Here is a 12450-nt window from a genome sequence, read left to right on the forward strand (position 1 = left end):
TACACAAGGGGTGGCCAATAATTAGTAGAGTTTGAGAAGGTGCCCTTTGTAGACTACGGTTCCCATCATCCCCTCCGTAGAAGATCTGCTTTAACTCAACCTACTGCTGTGGGGCACAGTCCAGTGTTGACAAAGGGAACGGCTGTTCCAGAAGGGGGCATTCGGGGGGGGGGTTGTAGTCCAAATAACAGTCACCATCACAAACCCTCGTCACCAGTTTTACCCCAGCTGGTCTCTTTCACCGAACGCCAGCGAAAGGAGTAAAAAACAACACGGGCCTGCACTGGCTTGTCGGCTCCCAGCACCCTCAGGATGTTCTCTCAACCCTTTTTTTTTTCAATAATGTTCCTTCATCCTCACTTAGCGTCTCAGGATGTGTCGGGCGGGGAGTGGATTTCCACCCCAGTGAGCATCCCTCGCTGGCCGTGGGGAGATGAGGTGTCTGTGTGTGTGCCGGACCACCTGAGAACTCACTGGTGATCCACAAGCAACCTAAGAAATGCCACCTTGACTAGGAAGCCGTTGCTGCTTTGCCTCCAGGGAGACGTATTTCTTTCACTTGCCAGGATAAATCGAGCCTCTCCAGACTTTTTGGTTCCCTGTTGAAATAAATGTTGCAAACCAGGCTTTGCCGGATCGAGAGCGTACATGTATAAGCAACGGGGACCCTGGAATAAGGGACCTTTCCCAAAAACACTCCCGTGGAATCAGGCTGGAAAAGAAGAGATCGTCCAAGAAGGATTTAAACACCAGCTTCTCCAAGCTGATACCCTCCGGATGTACTGGAATACAGCCTCCATCATCCCTAGCCACATGCTGGTGGGAATGATGGAATCTGTCCTCTGTGGCTTCTGGAGGGCATCACCATAAGGAGATCTGATGTCTTTTTTATTTTATTTTGAACGGAGCTTCCAGGATGAATTCCAGTCTGGGCTTCAAGGCACCTGGTACCATTATGCTAACTCATCCATAGCACCCTGCCCAGCATGGTGGGTCTCAGGGTTTCCCAAGGTGAGGAATGTCCTTCGCCTTATTTGATATATTTGAAAATGTCTTGCCTTGGAGAATAAGGTGACCCGGACTTGCAGGGAAGAAGGTCGAGCCCTGTAGAGGGCCATGTCTGGTGGAGGAAGGAGACGGCAAGAAGTGGGAAGGCAGAGTTTTCATGGCCAAGAAGCGCAGACAGTCTCGCTTGCTGGTGATGCATGACAACAGCAGGAACAACGCAGTAGCTTATAACAGTAGCCAAGACAACAGGTCAAAGGTCTTTACGAAAAGTCTCCCTTTTCTTCTTTCTTTCAGGATCCCATTGTCTACAGTAGATGTGGCTAGGTGAGCAGGCCATTTCATTTCCTGAGGACTGGTGACTTAACTGGCGTATCTGCAAGACTGGTGTTGGCCCTAATCTCCCTTTTAGCATTCAGATTTAGTCTCTTTCTGCTCTGGAGAACCTTTTCCTCTTTTCTAGCAAATTTTCCCCTGGATTGATGGCGCTGATGTGGCCCGGCTGCAGCTATAAATACTTATCCCCAATGGCTTGCTCATATTAGTAACTAATTCTATGCATGTTAATAAGAAACTAACAAAATTAGAACTCATACATACCCTTATTTACTGCAAGTGGCTTTATGTAGGATCCTTTTTTTAAAGGGGAAAAGAAAATGCGCTTTTTAATTATGCCTTATGCTCAGCGACATATGTCCACTGTCTCAGGCAGGGAAGAGTCTTTCTGCATTTCCTGCTTCCTCACTCTTTCACTGGCATTTCTTGAACCCAAGATCTTACAGGTGCTCCTTCAATAAATTATAGGCTGGGCAATTGTTTTAACTAAGATAGTTGTTTTACTTTGCCTTGACCGTTAACTGTGTAATCCTTCTGCTGGGTATATGTGCTAATGTAGACATTTGTGGATTTCTTGACTCTTCAAAATGCTTCTGAGATTGATTCCTCTCTGAGCCCCTTCTGTTTTATGCCAGGGGTCACATTGATGAACCAAAGTTTTGGGAATTAGTTTATCTAGAAATCATACCTATTTGATTCTGGGACAATGTTAGAGGACTAAAATCTAAGCTTTCGCTAGGTTGAGAAAGCATCAAAATCCCAAAAATGGGGCAAGATTATTGACGAGCGCATACCATGGAGGTCAGGCAAATGGAAAGCTGCTTTTAAAATCTACAAAACCATTACTTGGCTGCCATGTTTTGATAGAACCAAGTTTCTCACCCCTAATATTTAGAATATACGTGGGTGTGAAAGAGTGGAACCCATCTCAAAAGTTGGAATTCTGAAGAGTTACCTGGGTTTTCTGGTGGCAAGGGCTTCGGTTCTGAAACACTGTGATCTGGTGCCTTGCTTCCGTCTTTCACAACCGCACACTTCAGTGCAAGCTTCTTGATTCGTGTAATGTGTTCAGCTTGCAGAATTCAACAGCCGTTCGTTGTTCGTTGGCTGCCCCGGCGAATTTTCTCACTAACCAGTCCTCCTTCTCTTGTGACAGAATGAACGGCTCTCTTCCGGACAACGTGGAGGTTCAGAACAGCACCTTGTTCTTCAAGGGACCAATTACCTACAACCTGGCCGGGACGTACGTCTGCGAGGCTACGAACACCATCGGCACACGGTCGGGCCTCGTGGAAGTCAACGTCACAGGTAGGAACCTTCTGCGAAAGCAGTTGGGTGTAGGTTGCGGCCAGGGGCCTTTGTTAAGCCGCACACATTTTTTCCCGGTCTTGCTCTTGCATTTCAAAATGCTTCCTCTTTCTCTTGGGGAGAAATCAGTCTCGGATCCTCTGGCACTTTCAAAGGCGGGGTGGGTGTCTCCCGTCAAGGACCTGTGCTAGCTGGGCTGTGTTCCCCGTTTCCTCTTCTCTCTTGTGCTTTTTTGCCTTTTGTTTGCAGATCTTTGATTCATCTTGTCTTCCCTTGTTTTCTTTTCCACGTCTGGTTCAAAGGAATGAAAGCATTAATGCCAGCTGGGGTCCTTCGTCAGAAGTTAAATAAGGGGGAGAGAGAGGGAGGGAGGGAGACAGAGAGAGATGCTCAAGGGTGTTGCACAAGGGCAGAGCAAAACGTAGATGCCCCATTGAGCTAACAGTATGCCTCAGAAGCCTTCAGAACAGAGGTTACCTGCCATAAAGACTGCTGTTTGTTTTTCATAACTTTGGCTTGCAGTTGTTAGGTCTGTGGTTTGTTTCGGTTGGAGTTTTATTTTTATTTTTTTAAAGTCTTCATTCTGAGAAAAATTGTCATCCCGTGCATACACACATCCCTGCCTTCTGCTTCGCTGTTGTCCCAGAATTTGAAAGCATGACTTTAGGACAGTGGGGATTTTGGGCAATGTAGTTGGAAAAAAAGCCACTCTGGCTTTCAGTTGTTAAAGACTCAGGGCAGACGGTGTGGTGTCTTGGTTAGAACACGAAATCTGAGTTTAGGCGCTGATGGGGCAAGCAGGTTAAGAAAAGCTAGGAGGAGGGATTTCCAGGGAGATGAGGGGAGGACGAGATGTTTCCAGGGGGGAGGAGGGAAGAGGGAAGGGCCATGTCGAAAGAGAAGGGAGAGGAGAGTTTTGCACAGGCCCAAGGACTGCAGAGATGGAAAAACAAACGATGGACATGGTCATTTGATACAAAATCACCCCTTGCAACTTGAGCTACAGGTTTCTGGTGTCCGTAAAACAGATCAAAGAGCTGCAGATTGTTGTGGGTTTCCATCTTTTTCTAATGGTTCTGGTTTCTAGCTCTTTCTAGAAAGGGTAAAAAATAAATAAATGAATGAATAAACACAAAGCATCCAGGAAGATATTTCTGATTTGAGCTCTCTTCACTCCAGCGTGGCTGAACAGCCAAGGCTGTCTCTTACACACGCTACAGGGAGTCCTCTGCTGATTCCTGGATTAAGGAGAGCGACCTTCCCATAGGGTTTATGGGGTCCGGGGACATAAAGTTCTCTGTGCAACCTTGCATCGTGCTGTCTCTCAGTTTGAAATGACTTCACACGGTCATTGTGAGACTAGGACAGATGGTCAGATCATCCAGGTAGGCCACCTGGACTTCTTCCAGAAAATAAGGAGGTCAGTTTACTCAACAGTAATGTGTTTTTAGAAAAGATCAAGGAAATCCTTCACATGTTGTGGTGTTAACTGATGGCATTTACTGCTCCTCAAGGTGGTGGAAAGGTCTAGGTCCGTGGTAGCACAGGTGCTATGCATGCAGAAGGTCTCAGGACACACCCAGGTAGGGCTGGCAGAAGGTTTCGACCTGGAACGCTACAAGAGCCAAGGCCAGTTGCTTTCAACAGTTCCGTGTTGGTTTCTAACTAGGAACAAAGGTTCTTAATGTGCCTTTCCAGCAACACCACCCTCAGAGTGCTATGCAAAAATATAAAAGACCTGAAAACACAACCACAGGCAACCTTTAGGTAATCTCTGAGGTCAACTGGTGGGAACATCAGATCTTCTGCCAAATGCCGGAACCCATAGAGGCAACACAACTAGTAACACTCTTCCTTGATGGATCAACTTCCACACCAGAGGCTGGCTGCTAACGTTCTGGGTGCTCATATCAAGTCCCGGATCCATCAGCCCCAAACGTGGAAGCTGAAGGCTCTTTAAGGAGGCCTTCTCTATGGCCAGCTGGAGGTTCTCTAACACAGCCTCCTCCACCAAGGCAGCGATTCAGGGGAGTGAAGGCCGAATGATATATCCTGCCACTGCAATCCTCAGTGGACTACGGATATTCTTCAGTGGCTGATGTGACAGCTGCTGGTTGGCAACCATTGGAAGAGGAAGGAACTTGGAGAAGGTCATTGTCCAGCAGGGCTGGTGGCAATCCTGGCTTTCTGGCTCTTTGACCATAATGAGAGACACAATGGGGTGGCCATAGGGATAGTTTTCTACATGCAAGCTTCCTTCCTTCCTTCCTCCCTGCCTTCCTCCCTGCCTGCCTGCCTGCCTTCCTGTGCAAGCAATTTTGCAGAGTGTGACCTGCCCTTTGCAATTCTGAAGTGGCTCCATTCATTTTGGCACATTAAAACTTTTCCCACCTCTTTCGTGCCTCATTCTGCTGCACCTGTAGACAAGATCATTCATAATTTTTAATGAGGGTGAGGCAAAGCTCTGAAAGATAAGGAGGTCAGTGGAGGAATCATCCTCTGCTCGTGGAGGGAGAGAGTCTCTGTTCTTTTCAGTAGGGCATCTCTTCAATGAGTTTGCTTACGCAGTGGGGCCAACTGGTGCTTCAGACCATTTTAATCAATGGGTTCCATGTTAAGGCTCATCTCTTTTCTTTTTTTAAAACTCCGAGCCTGCTTTGAGTCCCAGCATTTCCTGTCATCCAGAATAAAAGACAAAATTTGTTCAGAACAGATTTTCCCGAGTCTGCTTTCCTACTTGAAACCATCCGTTCTCTTATACTCCTTTTCAGCTTCTTTCTTGCTGTTGAGTTTTTGGACGATATGTAGTCTTTTTTTTAAAAAAAATGTACAATTGAAGTTAACGGATGCTTAAGCTGGAAAGGCAGACGACGCATCAATCAAAAGGTACTTTGATTGGTTCATGGTTCTAATCAATTATCGGCAAGCTAGCAACAACAAGAATAAGAAGAACAAAGTACAGAGACCTGGAAATCGAACCATCTCGTTTGTGGATGAAACACACTTCAGTGGTCCCTGTAGTCATCTGGGCTTTGGGAAGAATATCAAGAAATTTCACACAGTATTATAAACAGTTGCAGATCTCACAGATAACACCATTAGAGCTACCCAAAATATGGCAAAATTAGGAACAGCATACGTACTGCACTGATATTTAAGTTTTTTGGTTAAAATTTGTATCTGTTCTATAGTACCCATCAATGTTTTTATAATTTGGATTGACTGGGCCTAATAAGAATAAGTATATACTGAACCAGAAGGCAAACCGCTCATCTCCGTCTTGATGGCTTGGCGATAGTGGAGGAGGCCCACGTGGCCAAAGAGAGTGGGACGAATGGGCCAGGAGCATCAGCCAAAGGTTGGCGAGTTCAAGAGGATTAGCAGCTGCTTCATTAGGCTGGGATATGCAAAGTAAGAATCCTTGCTAATTATTCAGGGCTTCAGAATAGGTTTATCTGGCATTCCCTAAGGGCCGATTAGGCTGGCAACGCAGCCGGTTCTGCCAGCTTTGCCAGGTTGTTACAGGTAGATTTGTGTGGGGCTCTCAAGCAATGTGCTGGCCATGCGCAGAGCACAGAATTTCCCTGAAGGCCAGGTTGACGCCGATACAGCCTGGATGGCCGGGCAGCCAGCTAGCCCACTCCAGGTCACAGAAGCAGTGTGCAGATCCTTGTTCTCCAGACAGCCATAAGGTAAGAGGGTAGAGCCAGCCTTGTGTTTGTGTGTGAACTGGTTCCATGCTCATTGCGCTCTAGTCAAACAGCTTAGGGAGGGTTCTGAAATGTTCAACAGCCTGTGCGTGATCAGAGTGGACAGACAGACAGAACAAGAAAAGGAGTGTGAGTGTTTTCCATGGATATTTCAAGTTTCTCAAACAAAACCTCGCATGTTTGTTTCCCCTTGTCTACTAGTGTTGAGGTGTGATGTAAACAACTTAGGTGCATCCCTGGAGTGCTGTTACTCTGTTCTACCGAGCCCCCTACATTGAGATGATCATACTTTGGATCTACCAGGAGAAACTAGATTCATTGGAAATCAAAGGCAGTAGGAAAAGAGGAAGATCAGATATGAGACATGTTGACTCAGTAAAGGAGGCCATTGCAAGACCTCAGCAGGGCTATGGGTACAGGGCCTCGTAGAATGGTCATAAATGGGGAATGACGTGATGGCATAGAATCACACCAGCTCTACCCGGAACAAGTAACTGGTTGCAGATAACTATGTTACTTGTAACAGATTACTTCCAGACTCTACAGACACACATATATATACACGAGGATGCTTTTCCACCCCAGTGATGATCAGGCGGCCCCGCGCTGGCATACGCTTGGTTGACTCAATCTCCACCCGGATGCTTCGCTCCGAGCAAAGGCTGAAAGCAGCCATTAGAGTTGCCGCACATTAAAAAGATGGATAAGTGGAAGTTTAATATTTTATTCCTGCAATCTGTTCACGTAATAGCATGGCTGGCATTGCAGGACATTTGTCAACCGAGGTGAATCCACGGAGCGAGCGATGTCCCTTTGTTACAGGGGGCTTGTAGGGGACCCTGGGGAGAGCGAGAGAGGAGGAGGAGAGGAGGTCGTTGAGGCTACTCATGGTTTGAAGGCTGCTCTTGAGGTTACGCGTGTTGCCCTGCAGGAGGGCATGCTTCACTGAGCATGCGTGGGCCCACGGGGGCATGCATGCGGTCTCGGAGAGAGCTTCATGCATGGCTGCACAGGCGCAGAGCCCACCGGAGCTCCCGAGCCAAAAAAGGGAGTAGATCTTTTGTGCTCTTTAACCAGAGATGGTGGGTAAATGTTTGGGCTACCACTCCCAGAATCCTGCAACAAGCATGCCCAGCATTCTGGGAATTGTAGTCCCAAAAGCAGACGTTACCGTTTTGACTTCAGACGTGCACTTGAAAGGACACGCTTTCTCATTCACAGCCCTCCATGACCCCCAAACCCTCCCATGAAGGCAGAATTCATGCTCAGGACCCCTATGGCCTGCATTCAGATGTAAAATCCTAAGGTTGAAAGCTTTTGATCAGCCTCCCCCAATTCAGTGCCCTTGGTATGGCTTGAATTGCATTTCCCATCTTCTCTAACCATGCTAGCAGGGGCTAATGGGAGTTGTAGTCCAAACATTCTGGAGCGCAGCAGGTTGGGTGACAGCTACTTTATATGAATTGATGGATAATGTATCTTGTCTGCGCGCACCTACTCCGGAGGGAGTTCAGCCCAACACAGTGAGACTTTTGAGCCAATACCCTTTAGATTAACCTCAGAATAATGCTAAAATTTAAATAAATTTACTGGAAGAAGTCAGTAATTATATAACATGGGGTTAGAGCATCCAGAGACATTATTTATGTATGAAGTTTCCTTCAGTGCATTTTGGGTCTGGTGCATTAGGTTAGCAGCAAATGAAAACAGAGCAGTGGCTGAAATTCTGTCGCCGAGTGCAGTATGTCACACTAGAGTAGACCCATCGAATCCATGGGGATTTGGTGAGTCGACACCTCTGTAAATTCTGTCGTTTCAAATGGATCTACTCTGGCTGTGACTTGCTCCACACTTTAAGGGAGCTTATCCCAGATGCCGAACCTATTTGAGGGTTCTGGGTTTTGGAGAGAGTCATTAAAGTTTGGACTGAAACCCAGACTCACCAGCCTCTGACATCACTCACTGGAAGTAAGTCATTTATCTCTTGGATTGGCCTTTTTCAAGCAGAGACCCTCAACATTTAGGGTGTTATAATGGCCATGCTGGTTGAAGACTGGAACCCAACTCTTTGGGGAGCCACCTGGTGGGTTTTCTAGGTAGAGAATACTCAGAAGTGCTTTACCCTTCATTTCCTCTGGGGGCACTGTGGAACTGTGCAGCTTGCCCAAGGACACCCAGGCTGGCTCTTCTCCCAAGAGGCATGCTGGGGAATCGAACCCTCAACTTCTGGCTCCACTGTCAGCTACCTTTATTAGACCACCAAAAAAAAAATCACAAGCCTGAGTTGGCTTTTGACCCTGTAGAGTTTCCCTATTGAAATCTGCTTTTAGCAAAAGAACGCACACCTCCAGCCATGATTTCCGAAATTGTTATGGGTTGTTGGTTTTCCTGGGCCACCCTCTCTTCTGCAGTGCCCAGCCTGATGAAGACCTGCACAGGATTTGAAAGCTAGCTTACGTTTTGTGGTTTTTCTTAGCGTTCTCCTAAACATGTCGCTCGCCCTTGCCTTGGGTTTGGGTTTCAGTGGAATGACCGGTTGTTGTGGGTTTTGCGACAAGAGACAACCTGGGCTTCTTCTTTGGAAAGATGGGGAGGGAGGGTGATGAGGAGAGCAGACAATCAAGATCAGGCAAGTGAAGAAATCGTTCGGGTAGAGCAGCAAACATACTCCCATCTGGGACTGCAGCTACACCCCATTTATTTGCACCAATGGACTGCTTTGCTAGAGATTTGATAAGCTGGTCCATCTGGGCCTTGGCTACAACTGTGGAGGCAGAAGGACCTTCTCCTTCTCTCTTCACCAGGAAGTTCTTGATTGACAAGCAATAGCTGATCCAGCGGAAATATTTAATCCTAAAATCATTCTGGCATCTCAAACCCATGGCGGGATTCTGAGCTGCCAACAACAGCTGCTGAACCTCTGGGTGAGTTTCCAGCGGCATCACGCATAAGGCACCTCCTTTCCAGGACGAATCCAGACTGGATTTCGGGAGGGGGGGGGACACAATTCTTTCTCTTCCATTTCCTGGGGACACCCAGTCATTTCAGGACTGCTCTTATCTTCGTGGGCTTAGCAGAGGGAAATGTTCCTATAAAAACCCATTCAGGGCTCTGCAAATTTATGAAGGGGGTCGTGGTGTAATTTAGACGGTGTAGGGGAAACAGAATGCCTGCATTCACATATAATGCAGCAGAAGGAAGCGGGCATAAGAACGAGGCCGCGATGGATAGCGGTTTGGGTCCCTGGCTGGAGAGCCACAGGTTGGGCGTTTGAGTCCCCCACTATGCCTCTTTGACAGAGGCTGGACTCGGGGATCTATAAAGTCCCTTCACAGATTGTAGATTTTTCCATAATGGGGAACTTCACAAGCTCTTGATGTCAGTTTCTATAAAGGAGTTTTAAAGGGCCAATGGGAGTGGACATTATTTGAAGGCAACTGTAGAACATTGGGTGGACATTCAAATGAGAGGACCTGTTTTCACTCTCTGGGATCAGCTCTGAAGAAAGAAAGAATTTCCCTGTGCATACGCAGAGTGCTTTTTTGCATGGCTGGTAGACTCTGTCACCATCCTCACATATCAAGGAGAACAATTTCGTGGCGGGATTTCAAAAGTAAGCTGTCTAGGCTCAGTAGGTTGGTTTCGGTTTGCTATGAACAATGAGGACTAGACCATCTCTGCTTCTCCATCATTAATATGAATCTACCTGTGACTGTTTCTCACATTAGTCTACTGACAGGACACATGGGGTGTCCTTAAAATTTGGGATGGAGTTGGAAGATGCCCACACATAGGCTGCTTTCCCCTTCATCTGCATTACACACAATCCATGGGGCTTCTCACAGACGCGAGGGTAGGGTGTGACTTTCTAATGGGAGACACTGGCCATCCCTGTTTGGGATCCTGTGACAGGTTTGGAAATCTTGAGATCTAGAAACTTGACGGCTTTCCTCAGAGCTTTGTCGAACACTGGGGGGCGGGGTGAGGAGCTCGGCAGAGAGGAAATGCCCAGAATAAATGCAATGGAGTGCTTGTTGTCACTGAGGGGGCCCTCCTTTCCAGCTGTTGGAGATAATAATTGGGGAAAAAAATACATGCCACATGCTGCTTGCCCCAACAGGTGGGATTCTCAAGCAGAACCCAGAAGCCTTCTTTCCTGGGAAAGGAGACCCCTCAGCTCCTGGGAGTGGGGGCTCAGTACATCCCCCCCTTTCATCTTTTTTAATGGGGATCAAAGCAATGCTGCAAAGCCTCGTCCATTCCAGAGAGAAATCCAGAGTCGCTCCCTCCATTGTCTTCGCTTCCAGCTGTTGCCCCCAGAGATCAGCTCCTTGGCAGGGGCACAAGAACCTTTGGCTGAATGGAGCAGCTGTTAGAAGGGACCGAGGGTGGGTTTGGTGCGGGGAGAGGGGGTAGACCCAAGGGAGCTGCCTTTTAATACCCACAGCCTCTTTTTTTTTCAATTCAGGATAGGGTACAGCTGATACGGACAGAATCGGGGGTATAGAAGACATCAAAAGAGGCAGGAGCTGCTTACTTAATAATTTTTAAGCAGTGCCACTGGACACAAACAATGCCGTTTGGAAAAGAAAATGTAGAGTTGAAAACTTTATTTATCTCTTTAATGAAAAAAAAATGAATAAATAGTTGTAAACTGGTAGAGGTCCATTCAAAGAAAGGTGATAACTCTAGGGTAGCATCAGGGTTTATCTATCATCTTCCAACTGCACTTCCCCCCCCCCCCATGCACATTTTGTGTTCAGCTGCGCACCAAAAGCAAATCCGGAGGCGGTGTTCTAAATCTTCTTCTCTGGGTCCCTGGGCAAGGGTGAGTGAGAAATGGGCTACAGAGGACCAGCCCTGGTCATGGGTGGTAGGCAGGTAGCGCTGAGCGAAAACAGGAGGGGGAGGAGAGTCATGGGTTTCTAGCACTGAAGATGGTCTTTGGTGGTCCATCTGGTCCAACTGAGAACATGGGCTCCTTACTGTTAAGAAGGCAACTCCCAGAATCCTTCAATGCTGGGTTTCTCGGGCGACAGCCAACGCTAAGATGGTGGCATAGTGATTCAGAAAAAGTCACACACACCCCCAGTCAATGCACCAAGAGATACTGGAGGAGAATGAGAAAGGAAGAAGACCCAAGGGTCCTTGGTTCAGCCCAAAACTGCCCTCAGATCCCCAGCAAGGCTCATGTTTTGGTAGCTCCATGGGATCTGGACCACAGGTTAGAAAAGTTATGGCGAGGGACCTGCTGGTTAGGTTTCTCAAGCTCTTGCCTGTCCACGCAAGCAAGATGGCAACAGGAGCCATAAACTCCTTACAGCTGCCTTTCTTGACTTGCTTTCAGTCTCAGGTTCCCTGAGGACTGAGCAGTAAACAAAGGTGAGAGTCTTCAGTCCAACCCAATGATTTTTAAAGAGAAGCCCGGCTGTTTAGGGATTCCTCCCACGGAGGATGGGAACTCGGCTCTGTAATTAAAAGAGGAAAGGAGGCCGCCCATCCCTCTTTCCTATTAGACCCTATTAGGCAAATAGGGGATGGAGAAGTCTTCAGTCCTCCTTCCTACCAAGGCGTAGGAGCACAGAGCTGGTTCTGTTCCGCCACCAAGTGGCGGTGTTGGGAACAGTCCTTTTGAGGTCCTTCCCTTCTAATTGCCACTCCAATCAGATCCTCTTCCTCAACGCCGCCACCCCAACGTCTTCACCCTCGTCTGCCCAGAAGCTTTCTGATCTTCCCTGTTGGGTCCCGTTTTCCTGATCTCCCACGCCCAAGAATATAAACGGTGATTTATACAAGATTGCCAAATATCTCAAGAGGAGCAGCACCTCTGCCCTCGACCATGGCCTCGGCACCCACTCTTTACGCCAAGCTCCACCCTGACCCCAGAAGGAAAGGTGCCCTCTGTTGTCTTTCTGTGCACCAGGCTCCTATTGTGGGCTCGGAAGAGCTATGTCCATAAAAAAGGGGGGAAAAAGACCATAGTCATCTCAGAATTGCAGAACTGGAAGCAACCCCATAGGGGGGTCCAGCGCTTATCAAGGAGGCCCAGTGGGGAATCGAACTTCCAACCTGTGGCTCCACCAGGTGCCTA

The 12450-nt window shown here is 47.6% G+C and overlaps 1 protein-coding gene across 8 annotated transcripts in view; it reads left to right on the plus strand.

Moving 5' to 3' along the window:
- NECTIN1 (nectin cell adhesion molecule 1) overlaps nucleotides 1–12450 on the plus strand; it is a 161025-nt gene that overhangs the window by 94618 nt on the left and 53957 nt on the right. For 5 of the 8 annotated variants that reach the window (XM_072979261.2, XM_072979260.2, XM_072979258.2 and 2 more), the window contains exons 5-6: nucleotides 1303–1332; nucleotides 2498–2649. In XM_072979261.2, the coding sequence (XP_072835362.2) occupies nucleotides 1303–1332; nucleotides 2498–2649 (182 nt within the window). The remainder of the gene's footprint in view (nucleotides 1–1302; nucleotides 1333–2497; nucleotides 2650–12450) is intronic. The other 3 variants (XM_078379724.1, XM_072979259.2, XM_020792748.3) reach the window with 1 other exon arrangement.

Source organism: Pogona vitticeps, chromosome 8 (assembly GCF_051106095.1).
Source record: "Pogona vitticeps strain Pit_001003342236 chromosome 8, PviZW2.1, whole genome shotgun sequence".
Lineage (NCBI taxonomy): Eukaryota > Metazoa > Chordata > Lepidosauria > Squamata > Agamidae > Pogona > Pogona vitticeps.